This window comes from Hyaloscypha bicolor (genome assembly GCF_002865645.1).
Source record: "Hyaloscypha bicolor E unplaced genomic scaffold K444scaffold_183, whole genome shotgun sequence".
NCBI lineage: Eukaryota > Fungi > Ascomycota > Leotiomycetes > Helotiales > Hyaloscyphaceae > Hyaloscypha > Hyaloscypha bicolor.
The window spans coordinates 3,033,844-3,056,269 of NW_020194685.1; the positions used below are offsets into that span (position 1 = coordinate 3,033,844).

General features: G+C 48.8%; 8 protein-coding genes across 8 annotated transcripts; 3 read left to right on the forward strand and 5 right to left on the reverse strand.

Moving 5' to 3' along the window:
• Positions 1-273: 273 nt before the first annotated feature.
• Positions 274-2,101, forward strand: K444DRAFT_638118 (acetyl-CoA synthetase-like protein; the record flags this gene model as incomplete). The annotated part of the gene is made up of 4 exons (XM_024884211.1): positions 274-373; positions 432-1,049; positions 1,125-1,438; positions 1,490-2,101. The coding sequence occupies 4 exons, from the start codon at positions 274-276 to the stop codon at positions 2,099-2,101; spliced, it is 1,644 nt and encodes a 547-aa protein (XP_024727693.1).
• Positions 2,058-3,033, reverse strand: K444DRAFT_604241 (uncharacterized protein; the record flags this gene model as incomplete). The annotated part of the gene is made up of 2 exons (XM_024878803.1): positions 2,058-2,715; positions 2,924-3,033. The coding sequence occupies 2 exons, from the start codon at positions 3,031-3,033 to the stop codon at positions 2,058-2,060; spliced, it is 768 nt and encodes a 255-aa protein (XP_024727694.1).
• Positions 3,034-3,987: 954 nt separating this feature from the next.
• On the reverse strand, positions 3,988-4,728 carry K444DRAFT_710972 (uncharacterized protein; the record flags this gene model as incomplete). The annotated part of the gene is made up of 1 exon (XM_024888228.1): positions 3,988-4,728. One exon carries the CDS (start codon positions 4,726-4,728, stop codon positions 3,988-3,990), a length of 741 nt encoding a protein of 246 aa, XP_024727695.1.
• A 367-nt stretch (positions 4,729-5,095) lies between these two features.
• K444DRAFT_276796 (uncharacterized protein) lies at positions 5,096-5,760 on the reverse strand. Its single transcript, XM_024871520.1, has one exon. The coding sequence runs from the start codon at positions 5,645-5,647 to the stop codon at positions 5,186-5,188; it is 462 nt and encodes a 153-aa protein (XP_024727696.1). The 5' UTR covers positions 5,648-5,760; the 3' UTR covers positions 5,096-5,185.
• K444DRAFT_276799 (glycoside hydrolase family 16 protein) lies at positions 5,761-8,097 on the reverse strand. The gene is made up of 6 exons (XM_024871521.1): positions 7,903-8,097; positions 7,767-7,795; positions 7,430-7,704; positions 7,317-7,356; positions 7,140-7,264; positions 5,761-7,037 (listed from the first exon to the last, which is right to left on the reverse strand). The coding sequence occupies exons 1-6, from the start codon at positions 8,029-8,031 to the stop codon at positions 5,875-5,877; spliced, it is 1,761 nt and encodes a 586-aa protein (XP_024727697.1). The 5' UTR covers positions 8,032-8,097; the 3' UTR covers positions 5,761-5,874.
• A 25-nt stretch (positions 8,098-8,122) lies between these two features.
• K444DRAFT_576500 (leucine carboxyl methyltransferase) lies at positions 8,123-9,439 on the reverse strand (the record flags this gene model as incomplete). Its single annotated transcript, XM_024877535.1, has 2 exons — positions 8,123-9,110; positions 9,163-9,439. 2 exons carry the CDS (start codon positions 9,437-9,439, stop codon positions 8,218-8,220), a joined length of 1,170 nt encoding a protein of 389 aa, XP_024727698.1. The 3' UTR covers positions 8,123-8,217.
• Positions 9,440-11,245: 1,806 nt separating this feature from the next.
• On the forward strand, positions 11,246-12,757 carry K444DRAFT_638122 (glycoside hydrolase family 132 protein; the record flags this gene model as incomplete). The annotated part of the gene is made up of 3 exons (XM_024884212.1): positions 11,246-11,623; positions 11,671-11,909; positions 11,956-12,757. The coding sequence occupies 3 exons, from the start codon at positions 11,246-11,248 to the stop codon at positions 12,755-12,757; spliced, it is 1,419 nt and encodes a 472-aa protein (XP_024727699.1).
• Positions 12,758-17,611: 4,854 nt separating this feature from the next.
• On the forward strand, positions 17,612-19,665 carry K444DRAFT_670426 (uncharacterized protein). Its single transcript, XM_024887623.1, has 2 exons — positions 17,612-18,323; positions 18,381-19,665. Exons 1-2 carry the CDS (start codon positions 17,682-17,684, stop codon positions 19,374-19,376), a joined length of 1,638 nt encoding a protein of 545 aa, XP_024727700.1. The 5' UTR covers positions 17,612-17,681; the 3' UTR covers positions 19,377-19,665.
• The last annotated feature ends 2,761 nt before the right edge of the window (positions 19,666-22,426 follow it).

Consider the following 22,426-nt stretch of genomic DNA (forward strand, 5'->3'; position numbering starts at 1 on the left):
AACTAAGAGATGCCTAAAAGTGTTCAGTAATCTGGAGAAGTGGTTATGCTTACTTCGGGATGAGGATAACCACCAGGACCGAATTAGCTTCGAGCTACCCCAGACCTGGCTTATTCGACCTTTCTCCCAATTTGGTGAAGCTTAATAGATGATTACTTACATAACTCAGCCCACCATGCCCTGCTATCCTTTGATCCTAAAACTTCTTATAGATTCATTTGACCACAGACCTAGGGAGTCGATGCTCCTTCCTCCGTCCAGCGTTTTGCAAATATGCCTACCCACTCCCCTCATCCTCCGATTTCAATCCCGCCAGTTGATATCTGGTCATTCCTATTCGAACAGACAGATCAAGAATATCCTGAAGACCATGGTGGGACTCTCTCTGTACACTTTGAGAGTTTCTGTAAATGTGCTGACATCTCCTACAGTAATCTTCTCAGACCTCGCAACCCAAAAGCAACACACCTTGCACTCTCTCCGCACCACCTCGGCCTCTCTCGGGCCAGGGCTGCTCACGCAATGGAACTGGCAAAAAGGGGACGTGATGGCGTTGTTTACACCGAACAGTGCAGATATCGCAACAATCACTTTCGGAACTCTTTGGGCTGGCGGCGTGGTCTGCCCGATGAACAATCTGTACACAGTTGGCGAATTAGCATCGTTGCTGAAATCCTCTGGTGCTAAAGGTTTGACAACGCATTTAAATTGTCTTGAGGTAGCGAGGGAGGCGGCTTTGATTGTTGGATTGCCCCTGAACCGGATAATTCTGATTGGGGAGTCGGACCCAAAGGGAAGAGTCAAGCATTTCTCGTATTTGATAACCGAGGAAGGAAGCATTGATGGTGAAAAGAAAGCTATGGTTAATCCAAAAGAAGACCTAGCGTTCTTGGTGTATAGTTCAGGGACAACGGGGCTTCCGAAGGGTGTCATGTTGAGCCACGAGAACATCGTTGCGAACATCTTGCAGAGCTGTACTCCAGATCGAGAGATGCTGGATTGGAAGAATGATTCGATGATCTCTTTCTTGCCTATGTTTCATATTTATGGTGAGCCCAACCCGCTCCCTTTTGGGGGATCTTTCATGTTTTGGAAAAATGCGAACTCACTGGAACAAAACCTAGGTCTCCACGCCATGATCTTCATCCCCCTCTACCGAGGACTTACAATGCATATCATGCAGCAATTCAATCTGAACCAACTATGTTCAACTATCCAAGCAAGCGCAATCACTGTCGCATACGTTGTACCACCAGTGGTTCTTCTTCTAGCCAAGAGCCCCGTCGTGGACAAATACGACCTCAGTTCTCTCCGAATGATGCACTCTGCAGCCGCACCCCTCTCAGACGACTTAATCAATATGTTTTACAAAAGATTGAAGGTGCCAATCAAGCAATCATACGGCATGTCAGAAGCATCTCCTGCAATCAGTAGCCAGGTACATCCTCCCCTCTTTCCCACGATTAGAAGTTGCTAACAGGTGGCTCAGAGCTGGGCAGACTGGAACAACCCCACCGGCTCAGTCGGTAAACCTCTGCCTTCTATGAGCATCAAAGTCATGGATGGCACCTGCGAAGTCTCGAGAGGCAAGGAAGGCGAAATCTGGATGCGTGGGCCAAACGTGTTTAAAGGCTACTACCAGAACCCTCAGGCTACCTCAGAGTCCATGAGTGAGGGCTGGTTCCGTAGTGGTGACATCGGGTATATCGACAAGGAGGGAAATGTGTTCCTGACGGATCGGTACAAGGAGTTGATCAAATATAATGGGTTTCAGGTTGCGCCGGCGCAGCTTGAGGGGTTGCTTTTGGGGCATCCGGCGGTGGCGGATGTGGCTGTTGTGGGGGTTTATAGCCGGGAGAGGGAGACGGAATTACCGAGGGCGTATGTGGTGGTTGCTAAGGGGCATTATGCTGGGAAGGAGCTGGAGAGGGAGGTCTGTGAGTGGTTGCATAAGAAGGTGGCTCCGCACAAGCGGTTGCGTGGGGGCATTAGATTCATTGATGCGATCCCGAAGAGTGCTGCAGGGAAGGTATTGAGACGAGTGCTAGCTGAGCAAGCTAAGAATGAGGAGGATGACAAGAGGATGAAGCCCAAGCTTTAAACTGAAAACTGGATGAACTCTCATCCCCACCCTCTTCATCTAGTTCCAATACCAACGGCGGTTCCCCTCTACTCTTCCTCCAATGGTTCGTAGTCGCAAGCAGTTCTTTGCACCCCACAATGTATTTCCTATACTTCCTCGCAAACGCCTCTTCCACCTCCCAACTCGACTGCAACCATGGTTCCCCCCAAGCAATCAACCCCGTCCTGGAATTCAGTCCCCACTCCCTCGTACTATAACAACTCTCCACCCCATACAATAAATCCAAACAATACTGCTCAATCGGATACGTCGCCCCATACCTAATCCTATTATCCCTAAACTCGGGGAACGGAAAGCAGTCAACCTCGGGATGATGCGGAGTTGTCATCTGTAATTCCGTCGGCTGGAGCATGGGAGGCAAAGCGTCGATCTTGATCTCTGCTCTTTTCTGAGGGTCTGCGAAGGGGGATTCTTGGTCCAGACTCATGTCATCCGGATCCAGATTCAGGATGAAGACATTTTGCATTAGTGCGCGCACGAGATTGAAGTGCAATAGTGTAAGTAGCTTTGGGTCTGATGGCAGTGGAGTTTGGAGGAAAGACCCGAAGTTGGGCGCCGATATGACATGCCTCCTTTTGTAAGGATTCATGCATCTCTGGAGGGCATTCCACTCTGGACGCTCGACTGGGAAGCGGCAGTAATCAAAGTACCACTGTTGTTCCAGCGCGGTCGCGCGTTGGATGATGGCTGTGTACTTTGAGGCAGCAGCTTCTTTTACTTGCAGCTTTCTTCTCCCTTGGATACGTCAGAACCTAGTGGAAGATGGGGGCAGGGGTACACATACGAGCAGCTCTTTGATTCAAGCGGTTTTGAAGCTTCCTCCTCAGTGCGCTACTGGTTTTCCCAGTCCAGTCTTCATTGCTGTCTCTGATCTCCAATCTTTGGGACATGGGAAGGAATTCAACCACCGGGAGGGCCAGATTGCTGGGTCCGTTTTCCGGGGCAGAGGTTTGGTGGGTCATCACGGCCCCTCGAGACATCATAACGTGCGCCATGGCAATGAAGAAAGTGGTGAAGAGAATGCAACATGCTGACGGCCAAGTTTGGTGGGGCGATATATATTTGATCTCTCGAGGTAAGCTGACGAAGGAGAGTTGCAGCTGCAGCTCAGGGCTGAAGGACTTCTGACCACACTCATGCAACCTTCTGACAAGCTAGCCCGAAGCGGAGCAAGGTCAACTTCCCCTGTCTCTATCTCAACATCCACTTTATCGGTGACGAAACATTATCAGTTTCGTCGTCAAGTCTATCTCAAGTTATTAGCTGCTAACAAATTAGAGGAGTGAAATCGACTGTATAGTAAGCCAACCACCCGCCCAGAAATAACGGGTGAGCCCTTCAGGCTGTAGCGGATTTACAACAGCCGAGCTTCCAACCCAGTGGAAATCATATACTTGTATGTGGTATTTTGGAGGAAGGACTAGAAGCAAAACTAGAGGTGTAATATAACGATACTCGTCGGATATCAATATGTTGAGAAGGATTAATTATTAAGCCTTTATGAAGTGAGTTAGTAAACAATTACATTAATCTTATTCCTAATATTATTCCTTAGCTCATTTTAATAATGCGTGGAATAAAATACCACTGGTCTATGCTTATAGTTGTATCTCCTTTTGTTTGCGATTATGCTTGCCATTCTATTTGCTTTTCTACTTCCTATGATCCATGCTCGGATGCTGTGATCGTTGTGTGAATCTGACGACGTGCTCTCTTGCAACTCTACTATTAACAAGTAGGAGCCATCCACAACCAGAGGCAAAGCCTCCTTCTATACCTCTCATTTTTGTGCCCGTCGTCCAACTACAGCTCCATCTATCCAAACGCCGTGCGACCAACTCCTATCAATTCGCATCTTCTTTCACGTGGAATGTGACCAAAGTAGCAGGTTGTCCCGAGCCGAGGCCTTGCAGTATCTTCAGAGAAGCCCATGATTTTGCAAAGACTGAAGCAGGGACCAGGTTCGGGTCGATGTTCAGAATGAAGTTCGGGTGCTCCCAAGTCAAAAGAGCAGCTGCCAATTCAGTGAGATAATTATCTCCATCCGCATGCTCGTCGGCAATGTTGCAAAATGAGCAAAACTCCTGCCTCACTACACTCCCGCCACTCAGTAGACGGGAATACATGATATCCATAGCTTGGTTCTGCAACTTAGGGATCAATACTCGATCAGCAAGGATCCATAGATGAGCCAGAGTCGGCAGGTCAGGCTGCTCTCCGCTGGCACCAAGGATAACCTGATTGTAAAGCCAGTTCACGAACAATCCAAAGGCGTTGAGATCCATGTCTATGGTCATCTCTTGAGTAATTCCTTCCTTGAAATTGCTATTGAAAGCAGCGGAAAAGAAAGGGGAGTGATGGCAGATCAAGTGTTTGTGGATGACAAACTTTGGAGTTTCTGGTTCGGAGGTGGTTTGCGTGGTAAGGGAGCCGCTGGCGCTGGCTGGACTAGGGAGGGGCTCTCGTGCTACTTTCTCTTGGGAGTCAGACGATTTCTGTGCTGTGATGTAGATTGCTACGGTTGTTTGAGGCTCGCAAAAGCTCACGACTGGGGCCTTGTCGCCGGAAGGTAGCGCTGTCGCCATCGTGTTGATGACTGAATGAATCGAGTCGAGTATGTTGTCAATGTAAAAGGTTAAGCTGGCAGAATATTGTTTTGTGGGTTGTGGTTGAATGGACAAGGTTTTCTTTCGATCCATTTCCTGGAGATATACCTGCGAGCGAGAGACGGTCCAAACCTGCGCTGTTCTAGATATCGCAGCTTTAAATTTTTCATGGTCTATTGGTTACGAAAACTAAAGTTAGCAAATGGTCCCATAAGAGGAAAGAACAACCGAACAGTACTTCAAGAAGAGGGTTATTGTTTATAGGGGAAATTCGAAGGTTCACTTGGATATAGTGTTCCTTAGACTATTCAATTGACAATACAACCTCTCTTCATGTAGTCCAAGGGTTCAAGCTCTTCGTTCATTTTCAAGCTTAATTTTTGCCAGAGTTATACTAGATTTAAGATAGTGGACTCAATCAATACCGCGATATTTACTATTTTCTGGTGTCAGACTTAGCCGGCATCTGCCTCTCAACTGCACAGCGCTCTACCGCCTCAACGCTCACGCCTACACAACCTCGTAATCCATCTCTTCCGCCGAATCTGCCGTCACCTCCATCCAAGAATCCTACCCTCACCCTTCCCGATCCCTCTCTTTTTCTTCCTCTTCCTCCAAAGGTGGAGGAACCGTCTTCTACATCGTGATGGATTTCCCCGACCTTTCGAACATAGAACCCGCCGCTGATGGCTTCCTCTTCTAGACACCGCGCCACGCCGCTTCCAGACAGCGTGTACTGGTCTGACTTGAACCTTGAGAAGGAGAGGGGGACGGGAGAGAGGGTTTGGGGTGTTTGTGAGGAGTTGGTGAAGGAGTTTAGATAGACTTGCTTGTGTACCTGGGTGTACAGAGCTCCAAACTTCGAATAATGGTAGGATGGGAAATACACCATCTCCATTCGGACCTTTGAAAAAGCGAAGAAGAAGAACAAACCCAGATATGTATATATCCCCAACGCTCACCAACCCCAATCTATAAACCCAGAAAACCCAGCCCCTCAAACCCACTTATCCCCCCAATATCGCCCATACAGGCATCACCAACTAAGCAACCGAACAACCCATCCCCCAGCTAGCCTCTGATCCTTTCGTCCTCCCACCTTGCGAACGAACCACCATCTCATTTTCATTCCCCACCCCGCCAGCACCAACCCCACCCACCGGCTACAAATTCTGATAAAACCGTTACGCTGACCCTCCCCGCCATCTCTCTCCCCTCGATCCCGCCCGCACTGGCACTTCCCCGCCCCCCACAAACCTGACTTCCATCCCCGGGACAAGGAGAATTGCAGATTTCGTGTCCTTGCATATGGGTCTGGGACCCGGAGGAAGGAGGAAGCGTGTTGCTGCAGAGACAGGTTGTACCATGCAACCCTGCGAACGCGTAGTGGCGGCAGAATTGCAGGCAGGAGGTGAGGCTCGTGTCGGGGTTTGTGACGTTGGTGCAGGGGGCGGGGAAAGAGGTGGAGGGTTTGCAGCCTAGGTGTTTGAAGCTTAGAAGGGTGTCTGGGGTGGTGGGCGAGAGGATGGGCGAGGTGAGGACTGGGTGGTGGTTTGGGTTTGTGTTTGGGCTTGGGCTTGAGGGGGAGAATGGTGGTGCTATGGGTGTGGGAGAGCTTGAGGTTTGGTGTTTGGATGTCGATGCTGGCTTTGATGAGGAGAGGTGTGAAGTAGTCGCTGACTTCTTAGTTGAGGTTGAGGATGAGAGTTTCGTGCTCGTGCTGCTTGTACGTTTGCTTGAGGACGAAGAGGCTGGTTTCGAAGTTGAACTCGTTTTCTTGAGTGATGAAGTCGTGCTTGTGGTCTTTGGAGTGGATGATGCCTTTTTGGTAGATGAGCTCGATAGCTTAGATGACGGAGTCGAAGTCGTCGAAGGAGTAGAACGTGAAGCACTTTTAGACGAAGAAGTTGTACTCTTACTCGTCGTCGGCGCAAATCCCAAAGTATACACCTCAACGTAATTAATTCCCCAGTACGACTCTTCAAAAGCTGTCGGATTTTTTGCAACGAAATCCACACATCCATTCCCATCAAGCGGGGCACAAGAAGCATCATAAGGCCACACAGCACCGGCCCAGTGCCCACAAAATGTGTTATCAAATACCAACTGTAGGTTGCTGAAATGAGTTTGCACGTCACAGCCCACAAAATTAGCTTGTGGCACTCCCCATGTCGCTGGATCTTGCAGGTTTGATGGGATACTGTTGCGAGGGAAGAACCAGATTAAAACAGAGGTGGGAGTTATTTGAGTGGCGTAGACGCCACCACCTGCCTTGTTGAAACCTGAGCCTAGAAGATTTGTCCGGTCAGTGTTTATTTATTCTCCTGAAGGGTAATATTTGGAGTGGAGCGTGCGAGGTAGGAACAATTCCGAGAAATCACAAGACATACCATACGAACGCGAGTCGCCAGACGTCACCCCACATCCTGAGTTATAGTTTACGCTCGTATCGCAGTTTGTTGTTGTGCGGCTGCCCGACTCCCAAGAACCCGAGTTTACCACGCAACCTGGTGATCTAGCAGTTCGTCATTAGTCTCCTTTCTTTTCCCACGTCCAAGGACACTTACGTATGCAGCGACATGAGGTTTTTCGTGTTGCTATTAACCCCTGTTCTCTCCATCAGCTCCCACTCTCCAATTCCTCCAAAGCAGCCTCTTTGCAACAACATAAAAAATCTTACCTTCAATAATATCAATCTCCCCACCCCAAGGCCAGTTGGGGCCAAGCAACCACATTGCAGGCCAGGCCCCACACTGCCCCCCGGGAGCATGCGCCAAATCAACCACAACCAGGCTCCCCGTCCCCCAACTCTTCTTGCTACTAATCCTTACGCTATCCCTTCCAACTCCAGCATAAGGGTTAAGGACATTCATGTAATCGACGCCGATGTAGACGCTTCCGTCTGGGGGATGTCGAGTCAGGCCCCATTGGGAGGCGAAGGGCGCAGTGACATATCTGGGACGTATTAGGTAGGGGAGAGGGAAGAGTGAGGGAGAAGGGGAAAGGGGGAGAGGTACGTTACGAATCCGTTGGTTGGGTCGTGGCCCTATGGTTTGGTCAATGCAAGCCATCAATTTGGCATATTCGATGGGCTTAGTGATTTCTGAAGCAAGCAAGTGTGGTGTGAATTGCGGGAGATGGGGGGTGGCTCACAGTGAAGAAATTAAAGTTATCGAAAAACGTCGCCCCCGAAAATCGGGCGTCAAGTTGATATGTCGCACTCGCGGCCGTCGAGGCGGATAAAGACAACAGAAAAAAGAGGGAACAGAAGGAGGAAGTCATTATCGCACTCGCAAATTAGCATAGAGAAGCAAGGGGAGAAAATCACTGAAATGAGAAGGGAAGGGAAGTCATCGCCAGAAGAGAAGAGACTGGGGGAATGCGTTGTATAGGTGGAGGAATGTATAACGACAATCTTTCTGAAACCTTGACCATCGGTTCAGATGTGCCGGATGTCTTGCATTAGAATTATGATGGTGGAGGTGCGGGAGTTGTGCGCAAGTCGCGCCAGCCCTCCCACCCCGAGTTTCCTCTCCATCCCCAGACGACAGCATAATGTCGTGCGAGCATTTGCCACTCTTCGACTTCGTCTAGACCTTCGAGACTATCCACTCTCTCCTTTTCCGGGGCGGGGATCCACTGCTCCCATATCTTCTCGACAGTCTCCGCTTCTTGACCCCCGCTTTCATAAGTAAAGCCATGTTCCCCAAGTCGACTTTTCTGATCCAATAGCGTTTTGTAGGATCGTAACGACGGCATTGTGATCCCCCTCGCTGCAAGATTAGCGACCATCACTTGTCCAAACGAATCATCGACCCCAATTGGCTCGTATAATACGATTCCCAAGGAAGGGACCCTGTCTACGAACCACTTTACTACATCTCGGGAATTATCCACTTCTAGGTAACAAAGACAGCATTCGGAGATAATCAACGTTGGTATGTCGGTCTTTAGACTGTGGAACTCGTGCGGTGGTTGGGTATAGGGCAGCTGTCGGAGGTCGAGTGGATGGCAGCAGTATGTTGTCTCCGATCTTCCGTTCTTGGACTGGGTGAAGCCCCAGTCTGATACTTGATTTGGTGGTGGATGTCGCGGATCCGGGAAAAGAGCCTCGTCTTCGTTAAGCTTTGATAGCAATAGATTGCCCAATACCGTCCGCCGTTTCGTTTCCGAGACGGTAGGGAAATCAAATTCGTGGTATATCAGGTTATGGTGTTTACTTTGTGATCGCAGACGAAAATATCGAGTGTCTGTACCTGCGCCAAGAGAGATGATTTGTTTCGTTTGCGGCTGGTCGGGGTCGGAATGTGAGAGGAAGGCATTTATAAGGATATCGAGGGCTGTGGTTCGTGTATAGGTGCCTGGGAAACGGATATCAGCAGAATGGTTCCACTTGCAATTGAAGCAACGCACCTCGATTTATGATGGGCAACCTGCGAGTCCCGACACCAGCGACAAAGAGGGAGGCATAGGGATCATGCAGATAGCCCAGAGTCACTGCGCTGAGCCGCGATACTGCTGCATCTGTGTCTGTAGATTGGATGTCGAGATCTTTGCGATTCCGAGCACTCCCACCAGCATTTCCATGATCCGGGTCTCCTGCAGAGCGCCCTCGGCCTCTGCCTCGACCACCTCGAGATCGTGGACCGCCTGGTAGAGATAGAAGATTCGGGATTTTTGGTGCAGACATTGGGGTGTGATGTGGGGTGGAGGGGAAAGGCTGCGAAACTGAGGAGCCTAAATCGCAAGGCTGCAGCGTACACGTGATGCACCCAAATCGTACCTGTTGCGAATTTTGCTCTTATCCTCTTACCTGTTTGGTTCGCATGTTCATGTTGCCTCAGAACGGCCGTACAACCAATGCACTCGAGATAAACAAGTTGTACAATCTTTCAGCCTCATCGTGATACGAATGCACGACGAACCAACCTTATCTGATCTCACCGCTGAAGCGGACGGCGCAGGATGCAAAACATGCCCTGCAGACGGGCTGAGCGACTTTGACAGCTCGAGTGAGCCACGCAGACGAAGAGATGAAGATTTATTACAGTATTTCTTTTTGCCGGAAATCTTGATTGCAAGTGCATCGAATTGCTTTCCTCCTTTCACAGTCCATGCCCCTATTCGATAGAGCCGAGATTGAGCATTTCGGCGCAGATGCCCTGAAGATGCCCCCCCCCCCCCCATTTTACGCCACTGCTGCAGATCCAGAACTTTGCCATCTCGTCTCTTCCTCCGTAAAGTCAAGAGGCGGAAGAACGCCCGAAGAAGCACTCCAGGAATGCTGGGCGCTGGGCCAGCTGGCCGTTTTCTTGTTCCTTTCTTCTTCTTAACAATAACGCTGTGGGCGACAGAATGCGGCATTTGGAATAGGAAAACAATTCCACGACACTCAGCATTGCCAGCAAACATCAAATGAAGCCATCAGGGTAAAAGGCAAAGCGGAAGTCAAGAGCGAATCACCAGTTCCTCAACATCGGGTGCGGCGCATGTCACTTATTGACCAATTTCTGATAAACGCGTCTGTTCGCGTGGCTGTCCACGATGTTGGCACCATAGCGCCAAGCCCTTTGACAATGTTGAGTCAGCCAGCGCAGACGTCGACTGCACGTCTTTGCTGGCAGGCACAGTCGCAGTCGCGGTCACATGAGAAGTGATCACTGGATCTCGGCTGCAGCGCAACAGCGAGTGAAGCGTGGGAGCGTGGGAGGGCGGGAGTCTCGTCTCAATGTGCAGAGACAGGGGGGGAGATGAGCTGAGGGCCCTGTCTTTATGCGAACTCCTGATTCGCTCAAGGCTCGCCCCGACGGGTTGCGGTCCTTGCAGCCCCCCCCTTTCCGTACAAGCGTCAGGAACAGAGGCGCGGGCTTAGACGCCGCATGCACCCTTTCGGCCCAAGGCGCCCCTTATTGGCCCTCGGCTAAACAAGAAAACGCCGGACCGTGATTGACGACATGGGGCGAGATTGCCAGCAATTTCCCCAGCAGCCAGCACTGTTAGCACTGTTCGTGCGCGCCGCAGCTGGTTGGCTGTGCAAAATGCGCAATCATGTTTTGGACGCTGGTTCATGGAAAGGATCGGGGGCCTGGCCTGCGCACAGTGCTTGTAAACTTTGGGAAGACCTGGGCTGCTGGGCCGCAAAGCTTCTCCTCGGCCACCTGCCCCATCCTCCCATTCTCGTCCCATCCCCCCCCCCCCCATCATACTCGTTGGTCGCTGCATCTCTTCTTTCTTACACCTTTCACAACACACTCACTTGGCTGCTTACTGCCCTCACGCTCTTTACCCGCTACTCATCGCTCACCCGCAAGTCGTTCTTTTCGATGCTGGAGGAATAGCTGATCTACAAACGTTTTCTGTCGTTCGCAGCATTAATCCTCGAATCTTGACACTTTGCGCGGGCGGAAAACATAACAAACGTGGGAGGAACACACGCGACTCAGCATCTGCGAACACGGCACGATCAGGCCGCTAACAGATCATAACGATACCCACGATGAAGCTTTTGGATATTCAGGCCGCAATTGGCACGGCCATACTCCTTCTGTGCCTGCCTTGCGATGCAAAGCACACCCATCAACTCACGCACTTGGACGGGAAAAGACACGACCACAGACACCTACACAAGACGATACAGGCCTCACCCCGAGCTGAAGGGATTGAGAATGAGTTGGGCGCTCGTTCTGGGCAATGCGCTTTCCCGGGTGGTGATGGAATGGTTGCCGTCACACCTGGATCACAGAATGCTGGCTGGGCCATGAGTCCAGATCAGCCCTGTACTCCGGGGATGTATTGCCCGTATGCATGCGAACCGGGGATGGTAATGATGCAATGGGATCCGGCAGCAACATCCTATACCTACCCACTAAATATGGTATGTTGTTTGACGTTCTCAGGAACGAGTATGGCTGACAATTCCAGCACGGCGGGCTCTACTGCGACAACAGTGGCGTGGTGCACAAACCCTTCCCCGGGAAACCTTATTGTGCTGAAGGAACCGGCACTGTCGGCGCGCAGAATACATGTGGCAAGCCTGTTTCGTTCTGCCAGACGGTTCTGCCTGGTAATGAGGCCATGTTGATCGCAACCCAGGTGGGAGGCGATTCCTGGTCACAGTTAGCAGTCCCTGGACCAGATTACTGGATCGGGTCTTCCGCTCAGTAAGTGCTTTTCTTCGATACCGAGATGTGCTCTAACGTGTAACAGTTTCTACGTGAATACTCCTGGACTTACCACTGATGAGTGCTGTCTCTGGGGGGATGGGACCAAACCTCTTGGCAACTGGGCTCCTTATGCTATCGGAGGTCAGACAACTTCCAGCGGCCAAACCTTCTACAAGATCGGATGGAACCCAAAATACATGGACGACTTCTCCCACATTACGCCAAACTTTGGCCTGAAGATCGAGTGCGCAGGGTCTGGCTGTAATGGCACACCGTGCTCCATCGATCCCTCAGCCAACGGTATCGGCGGTGTCACGAGCGCTGATCAATCAAATGGAGCAGGCGGAGCCGCCTTTTGCGTCGTCACTATTCCCTCTGGAGGAACAGCTAATATTGTCGTTTTCGAGAGCGGTAACTCCGATGCTGGATCAGGAACCCATGATTCTTCTAGCGCCGCTGCTCCAGCTCCCGCCCCGTCAACATATACTCCCGCCCCAGCCCCAAGTACAACTGAAACACCAACTACGACGTCAACCGCTGCACCCACTACCACCACCACCACCACCAGCAAAGCTGGCCACACCATCTCTCTCCTCCCATCCAGCAGTGTGAACACCACCTCGCCCACCGCAACCCCCAACTTGGGCGCCATCCTCTTCCAAAACGATACTTCCACCTCAAGCGGCGTCGTCGCGCCCAGCGGAACCTCCTATTCAACAGCGGCCCTCACATCGCCAAGCCCAATCCCAAGCACGACGAAGAAATCCGGCGCCTCAGAATCGTTTGCCTCTGGCAGCATCCTGGGCTTCGTCATCTTATTCGCTGCTGCCGGGTACCTGCTCTGAGCTCACACTACCCATTTCCACTTGACTTCTCTGTGCATACCTTCCGGCTCGGCACCGTCTCTTCTCCTTCGCCCAAACGCATCATTTACGCAATTCTAATACGTCTGGACTTACGTAATTCCTTCCTCCCGACATACTTCTCCCTCCTATACGATACCTCGAGCCTACATATATATCATGGATATAGGAGGGCCGCACCGCTTCGCTCCCGCACATACAATATCGTTATCAATACCCCATCAATCACCAACCTGGCCCCAGAATTGGCGGGTCCCTTTATATTTCCGCATATACCTTTTTGCATGTGCGCAAGCTGACAGACTTGTTAACGATTCGTTGTTTGGCTTATACCCCTTTTTTGCCCTTGCCCGCCTTAGAGCTTTAAATTCGCGTTTCTCATTTTATTTTTTTATTTTGCATTGTTGGATATGATATTTTTGATATATATTGTTTATTTTTAGTTGGTGCGTTTACCCCTGGGAGTTTTCATGTCGGGGCTACATTGGTGGAGAGATTTAGGGTGGATGGAAGGAAGGGGGTGGATTGGAGGATGGATGGATGGATGGAAGGGAGGATAAAAGAAGGAAAGAAAGGCTCGCTTGGGCCGACTTCGTTATGACGATATGAGATGAGCTGCATTTTGTGTGTGTCTATACTTCTTGGTTGGACACGAGGGGAGGGGGTTTGGAGAGATTTGGTTGGGTGTTGATATTGAGGTAGTTGAGCTGATGTCGTTGAACATACAAGTTGATTTGACATGGTTTGCATCTTGTATTGCGTGTGAGAGTCAAGGCGAGTGCCATACAACTCCAGTAATAATTGTGCATTTCTGATATCGATGGTATTTTTTTCTTTTCGCAATCCTGGTTTGGCAAGAATCGTGGCTCAGATGTTCTTCGCTCTCGCAGGCTCGTTTCTCCCTTCGCTCACCCAGAAATCCAAGCGGCGCACAAGAGTCGAATATACATCGTAATAAAAGACCCGGTGGGCCTCAGAAATGGATACCTTTGTTCATCATAACCACAATGAAGTACAATGCAAGAAGAACAAGTATAAGGTATCTCTCGAGCCTCACTAGTAAAGGCGGTGTTGCTATCTTTAGCCCGGGACATTGCGGCTGAAAGCGCGACCAGCAAAAGAAATATGCCCCTCCGCCAGGCGCCAACCCCTCTCGCTGAAACCCTCCTCCTTCTTAGCCACACCCCGTGCCTAAAGATCACCAATCCCCACACTGCGCACTACCTCTGAGAATGGGCATGGCGCTGTTGTAGACGTCCAGTTCAGCTGCGGACGCTTGTACAGTACAAAATTGCAGTCTGGGAGCCCCCTCGCAGCTCCGCCAATATTGGTCGCTGGCATGCATGGTCATCTGGGCATAGCTTCCCCAGAGAATCTGGTCCGGGATTGTGGTATGCTCTGCCCTGGTCCGCAGCTGGAGCGCTGTGCTAGAAGCACTTGGTTGTCGACATTGGGGTGTGAAGATAGGATACCGGCAGTGCTGAAGGCAATGAGGTGAAGCGGCCCCGCCGATATCAGAGTGAGAGACTTGCTAAAGTTCCGTGAGGTGCGGGACCGTCAGGCCCACGCTATTCGCGCCAACGGCCAGAGAGTATCTATGTCAGATTTGTTGTTCCTTAGTACTGCTTGCTGCTGCTGATGCCACCCGTCTATGACCTGTCTCGTGGTGCATGTTTGGTGGGTAATAAAGCACATGATGCTCCAAGATTGCCACTGATGAGCTGGATGTGAAGTTACCTGTTATCGGTGATCAAGATCGAGCGTAGAAGGGTAATTGCTGGACAAAAAACCTGACACACGCAGACCTGAATGAATATCGCAAGGGCGGCAATGAGTATAACTCCATCCCAGTTACTAAGAGTAAGAGTGGATCCATACACACTTCTTTTAGCGTAATTTGTCCAAATCCGATATAGACGGGCGCGTTTGGCGACATCCTGTTAGCCTAACGTTTTTGACTTCATATCTTCAGTCAGCAAATGTCACATTAGCAGCTCCTCGACCGAAGTCCCAACTGACAGATATTCCCAAGAGGCATGCAATGTTACGATTGGAAAAGAGGTACACAGATCTGAAGGAAGCTTCAATTCAGCTCCAGGCAGTATGGGCAAAAACTACTCAAGCTACTCAAGCTACTCTAGAGTAGTCTTGAGTAGAGTAGAGTAGAGTTTGAGTAGCGTAATATGGTACTTGAGTAAAGTAGAGTAGAGTACTACTCTAGAGTAATTTAAGAGTAGTCACGTGCAATTTATATAAATATAATAAATAAATAAGGTATCTATTAAGTAGTACTATATAATTTAAGCTAGAGCTTATATAAGGCTATTTAAATACTACTTTTCTTTTATAAAAACAGATTTTTTTCTCTCGAAATCTTTTTCTAATTTGTTTTTAAATAATTCCTAGCTTTTTAAGTAAGATATTATCTTAATAATACTCTTATTAAATCTATTATATAATTTAGATAATAAGAGTATCTTAAGAGAAAAGTTTGCCTTGAATAGCCGAGAAAGCCTAAGAATATATTAAGGTTTTATCTTACTTACTAAGCCTTGCCATTACTTAATTAAATAATATAGTGGCGCTAAACTCGGGTTACCCCGGAGCCTTATCTAATTAGGCTAATATATTATATATAATATTATATGTGGTATTACGTGTATACTAATTAATTACTCTAGAATATTCTAGAGTAGTTGAGTAAAGTATTGAGTAGAGTATAAGTAGTGAGAAATTTATTTGAGTAGAATATGAGTAGGGCCTACTACTCTACTCTACTCTACTTATTTCCCACACTGGCTCCAGGGAAATAGACAGAACGAACGCAGATATCGAACGTCGAAGAGTCCACAGAGCTCGTACTTCATAGAGACACAGGATGCGCTGTGGACCGATACTTATAATGTATTACAAGAAGCTCAACATTTTCGGACTCATGTATCAAATTCTTGCACTAATATACGACTCTCTCTTAGATACTCTCCTTTGCATACCCGTGTTTGTGTAACTCGGCACTTAAACAATCAAGCACGACAATCGCAGCACATCGAAGCAAAACGATACCCTAAATCGATAACGCTATGGTTCTTGAGGGGCAGGCTAATAGGTGTATGGGTGGATAAAGAGGGATGCGACTGGTTTCTATGATCCGCGGTCTAATACCTAGTCCCCTGGGACCAACAAGTACTAAAAATACTGCAAAATACCCCAGATACTGTGGGAGGGAAACTGCGACAAGACAAAAACCCACATAAAGTACACCAGAGCGCAAAACGTGACTTAACAGCAAAACAACAAATCAAAAGTGTAAACAGTAAAGCATAAACAGTGTACAGTGTGCAAAAGCTCAATTGGTTGAATACTCAGGAGGGATTGTTCTCTAGGACTACAGAAAAACCAGCTTTCTTATGTGATTTCCGCAAGTCACGTGCAAAAGGCCGCGGCCTTTGCCATGTGACCAAAACCTCAAAACCGCCAAAACAACATGATTTTTGGAGAGTACGGCCTGCCGTACCACAATACTCAGGTACAGGTTGATTTAAGGACGCTACGGCAACTATTTTTTTTTCTTTCTCAAAATCAAAAAACCAAGAATCGCGATTTTTTTAATAGCCACATTTTATATGGAAAACACACCTAATTATGGCCAAATACGCAATTCCCATATATTATAGTCAAATGCGCCCAGTACTATTACTCTGTCCTCGCTTTTTTAAACTGCCCCCGATTATCTCTACATTTTGATTGCCTATTTCCCGGCCTATAATTACTATCTCCTGGTAATTCCTTCCCTCCATTATTAAGATCTGAATTGTTATTGTCATTGCTTAATATAACCACTTCCCGCTTCCTCTTTAATATAGACTTCAGAGAAGGTTGAGGGGATTTAGTAAGTGGAGCAGAAGCGAAGCCTAGTAAAAACATCAGATCTACTAGTATATGAGCCCGTATCAGGCGAGAATCTTGGCCTCTCTAAAGTCCATTTCCATTTTCCGGACCTGAGCACCCGCCGGTTTACCCTGGAACTTATTTGCCTCGGGCACAATAATTGCCTTGCCTATTCTACGCCCCAGAACTAGAGCTCTTATATATAAACTTATACACACAATTATTTAGACATTATTAAAACTCTAAAATCTGTTAATAATCCTATTTAATACACGGGATAATGGGGGCAGAGGGCGTTGGGGGAGGAGGGGGGCGTATGCGATTCTAAGGCTAAATCGGTTCCTTAGTAATAAACTCGGGAAATGCCAAGCGCTAAGCCAAAAAAAAAAAAAAGATTCTGCCATCGACACCCCTAATCGACACCGGGGGGGGGAGTCGTTTTACTTTTTCCCCGGCGGCGGGATGCATCTTGGGAGGTGCGCTGGCGTCGTGAGGGGTTGCGGCCTCTGCGGCCGTCTCCTCGTCAGAACGCATGCCCAAGGCTTCGGAGTGGAGGTGCTCGTGCTCCTGGACATGGGCAGCTGGAACTCGAGATTGTATATCGTCTTGTCCCGAATCTTGGTACGTTTTAGGAAGCCTTGAAAGGGCCATTCCTGATACTCCGCGTATAGTGCCAACTCCACCGTAACCGAGGGACTCCGAGAGGTTCGCGAAGGATGGTGGTCGTCGTTAGCGACGGGTGCCGGCTCATCAGGTAGTGTCGGAGCGTTATTGGTCGAGGGAAGCCTCCGCCGTTTCGCAGGTCGTGGATCCTCCTTCGTCGCCTGTGACATGGCGCTCCTTTGACGCCCCCTAAGGCCACCCGCTAAGCCCTTTTAGGTGACCGAAGGCCCCCCTTGGCGCGACACCGAAAGCTGATCTTGAACACATCGAACACATCGGGTACTTGCGACACCGATAATCAAGATGTGATTACTACATAAATGCCTCCTTGGATCGTTTTTTATGCTTATTTTCCATGAAGCATCTCATTCAATTCATTCCATCTTTTCTCCGAAAAATGGCAGACCCTGCTGCCAGCCAGAAGCCTGAATTCCAGGTGCCAACCTACACCATCAGCTATGCTTCCGATGGCACACTTCAATTCGATCCACCGCAAGGCTCCGGAGAGCTCGCGATTGCTCTAAGTATCCATTTTCCATTGCAGAAAACCCTCGAGGAGAAGCTACGAGCAGCACAACTCTCTTTCCTGCGCAGCCAGCAGCTGCAAATGCCTGCAGCATCGCAAGAGATTCTCACCGCAGGCCCAACTGCAACATTAATTCAGCCTCAAACTCAAGGAGAGACCTCAGCTACTCGGGTCGAACAAGTTCCGCAAGATGACGCACAATTTCACCAGTTTGACTCGACCACGCAAGAATCCACAACATCTTCGCAACCAGCCAATCAGTCCAACTCGAAAAAGCGACCTAGAAAGTCGCGCGCCAAAGCGGCAACACAAGCGAAAAGCTCATTCTCGCAGAATCAGCATGTTTGGGATCTCAATTCAGGAGAAACGACACAGAAGAGGACCAGAAGAACCCTCGCAGCAGAGGAAGCGATACAGGTTGCCGCGAATCGAGGAAATATCTGTGACCATCACAGGGCGACTAGAACGAAGGTGAGTGAACAATCGCCTTGTCAAGAGATAACTTTGAGAAGATGCTGATGGTGCCAGTGTGACCCGACGAAGTGTCCTGACAACAAAATCTTCCGGCAAAGCATGCTTCCACCTCCTTCGCCGCCTTCTGATGCTTCTATTCCGAGCTTTTTGAGTAGTTCAAGCAGCTGTCACCGGAAAGAATGCGCAGCTGCAGGAACCCCTTCGCACCCCCCTGATCTTGACCACCTGGCTCCTGGTATAAGACTAGTTGCCAACCAAAACGCTGGCCCTGTGACCACGGTTAACAGACCGGAAGACGCTCGTTGGAGGGATAACTTGGGAGCGGTCGATGCATCTATCTTTCTCACGGTCTTTGAAGCTTCACCTCCTGGGTATAGCCTCGATTCCAGCTCATATCAATCCTTTCCACATATCCCTTCGCCTTCTAAGTACAACCTCGATTCCGGCTCATATGAATCCTTTCCACCCCCGCCTCCGCAACCTCGGCGTTACAATCTGGAGATAAAGGCTGATGGAGATAAGAAGAAGCAGAAAGAGGAACCAGCAGCAGCTTATCCTGGCGGCATGCCTGAAGATGATAATGGTGGAGATGATAATGGTGGAGATGGTGGTGGTGGAGGAGGATTCAGCGGCAAGCACCACGGTGGAAAAGACAGCGAAGAAAACGGGGACGGTGGTGCTTCTGGAGGAACAACTGGAAGTGGAAGCAACGGGTCGTCCTGGAACGACCCATTTTTTGGTTTCAGTGGGGAAAATGGATGGTATTCCTCAATGGTTGCAGTCTTCATGCTGGTATGGCTTGCAATGCCTAACGGCATGCGGACTTCCTTAGCGAGATTACAGTCTTTGGTCATGGAGACTCCCTCTTCGCTGGCTATTGCTCCTTTGCAAGAGGACGCACATCTTGCGGTGCACGATGGACCTGCGGGTATACCACCTCAGGTACCCAAAGGCTGCGTCATCGGCACATCTTCATCAGCAGCCTCCATTTTACTGGACGCCATCTCTAACTGGTCTTACTTTTGTCTACTAAGTTCAGCTATACTTTGACGACAGTGAATCAACGACAGAACTATTTGGCATAGGGGTCGTTTCTACCTCGCACTTTCTTTACTGTTGGTACTGCTACGGCTTTCTAAAGTTGGTAATTATAGTAGGAATCTGCAATTGGAACTTTGAAGGCCCAGGTCCCTTCACATATCTTAGCATATCGTTCATATACATGGTCAGCACTTTCAAGCTTTCTGGAACTGCGGCAAGGCCAGATGTTAGGTGATCCCATTTGTCCAACAGCCGTTTGACCTTCTCTGTATCTCCATCCGCCGCAGCCCGTGCAAGGACAATCTCATCATCGATCAAGAAAATTGACTTGGGGCACGAAGGGCAGTTAGCCCGTCTCGAAAACGGACTTAACCAAACAGGGCCTCGTGTGCCATGGACGGACACACAGAGCGGAGCGTCACACCTCCTCCCCGCTAAATATAAGTAATGGAAGTTATTTGGAAGTCTATAAGCAAAGACCTTAGATTATTATAAAATGAATAGTTATTTGAGGAGTATTACTTGCCCCTCTTTTTATTTTATTACTTTAATATAATAAGGCTAACTTAAGACGGTTTAGCGACCTTAGTATAAAGACTTTTCCGTACCACCTATATTGCGATTAGTAAAGATAGCGTTAGAATCGTCACAAGCCTCGAAATTTCGATATCTAGAGGAGAAATGTGCTATTTTCTTTAGGCTTCTCATAGCGGAAGACAAGGGTTGACTACGACCCTCTTCCGAATCGGGGGAGAGGCGCGAGCAGTTTTTCCGCATCTTGGCAGCCACGGTGTTTTCGGTTGGCCAAACCTAGCCCTAAAAGTCAATCTTGATGTCGTGAATTTGCGTACTGCTTATAGCTATAAAATTGAAACTTGGATCACTCAATTGAGCTGCTGGCAACGTAACTCTATCCCAAGATTATCTCCTTCTACATCGCTCCGGGGTCAAGGCAAGTATTGACAGCTTCTTGCAGTATTTGCCCAATCCCGCGTCTCTCTGCACCTTGAAACTCTCGTCCCACTTCAGAAACATTACCCAGTAAAAGTCCCAGCCTTGCCCCATGGGCTCCTAATCTCTTCTAGTGCCGAACCACCCATCAGATCTTTGCACTCAGACAGGATAATGAATTCTGCTCTCCTCCCTTGGCCAATTGAAACAAGCTTATCATCCAGATGAACGGATCCGACAAACTTCTCGTCCCGATGAACCATTCTTCCTCGCAAGCATTTATATTCATATTTCGAAGGGTTCTTAGCGTCAAATGAGACAACTTTGTCCACTTCGCGAATTCTAAAGTGAAGTGACAATGTCCAAAACTGGGGTCGTATGTGGTTTTTGGACAACGGAGGAGGAAGGACGACATCAGGTGATGGAACTGCCGACTTCCCCTCAAGAAGACCTGGAGAGCTTCGGCATCAGAAGTGAACGCGAGCTCGATACTGTAGTTTCTGGTCTGCAGATTCTCGAACGGGATCCCACATAGGATCATTCTTACCCGACTGAGCTACTTTCCGCCAGCGTATCCAAGTTCATTCGTTGAGCCACCACTGACCCCCCATCTACCAAATGGGTGGAATTCAGTTCACAGAGCGGTACTGGTCCGATCTAGCCAGCTTACGACTAGCTTGGGAATTCCTTTCGCCGTTTCAACGCGGCGTAGTGGCCAGTGAACAGGCAGAAGAAATCGAAAGCGCAAGCGGGAACCCCTGCGAGAAACTGGTCATCCGATCGCATTTCGAGAATACGCTGCAGTCCAGCAAAAGCATTTCGCGCTTCTTATGCAACGCTCCACCGTGTTATTGAGATACTGTTTAGGGAACCTGCGCCTAACAGGCTTGGTGCTAAGTACCACACTCCAACGAGTTGAGTGACGGTCTTTGAACTATGTAGAATGGGAGTGGAGCGATGAGGGCATTTTTGGGGTAGTTCCGGTTTGGCTAGTCATGAACGCTTACTAGAGACCGAATGTGTAACCGATTTCCCAACTTAAATCCCGCCCCTATGGAAAATCCTACTTTAAGCGAAAACTACCCCGACTTTAAAAATTAATATTGAATCAACTATAAACTATGGCTATTAAGACTCTCTCACAAGAACTATAAGACATTCGCAGAAAGGTGGAACGAAGAAGAAAGGGGATCACCTGCCAGTAGCTATCAAAGATCACCATCTTCTCCAACAACAACAACAACAACAACAACAACAACAACAACAACAACAAATATTTCCAAAGCTCACTTTCTAAGATGGCTACTATTCAATTGAACTCTAGGAATCTTGGTCTATATAACTCTCCATGCAGCTTCATATCTACATAGCGTAAAAGGTCAATCCTCGACCAGAGACAAATGAAAGGTACCGCTAGCAAAGAGTTTCTTTTCCTCTCTCTCCGTACGACACAACATAACTAACATGAGCAACAGCTCCAGACCCTATTTGAAGTAATCAATCCCCAACTCGGGATCCTATCGTCCCATCCTCCGAATATCTCAGCGCTATCGATGCCGAAAATGCGGTGCAGGGCTGCAATTTGCTGCCTCCCAACCCCGTAATACAAGATTCCACGAAGTCTATCGAAAGCAATGACATTGACAACAAATTCGTCAATATAGACGAGCTCCTTTCAGACGTGTAGTAAAGGGGCATTTTCAACAAGTAGTACAGCTGGAAAGAACGACGTCGGGGCTCGAAGTGGCAGGTCTGCTGCTTCTAGCCACTCGACAGCAGAAAGCACTCAAGATGAGCAAACTTTAATTCCAAATTTAGTTACGTATTCTTGCTCATGAATTTAGATCTGGCTATATCGAGTAAGGACGTATGCGTAGGCGTCAATTTCGAAATAAACCTGGGTAGTCTTAATGCCGACCTCGAAGCCAGAAGTAAATCTAATTCTCAACGTGTTACGGGTGAAGAGCCAGCAGATGAGAATGGCTTTGGCGCAAGTACTACACGCACATCGAGTCTGTCCGACACCAGCCATACAGACAGCGGTATTAATAACTTCTAAGGTCACGGAGCACTATCGAATTCATGAGACGAAAAAACAGCAAGCTGAA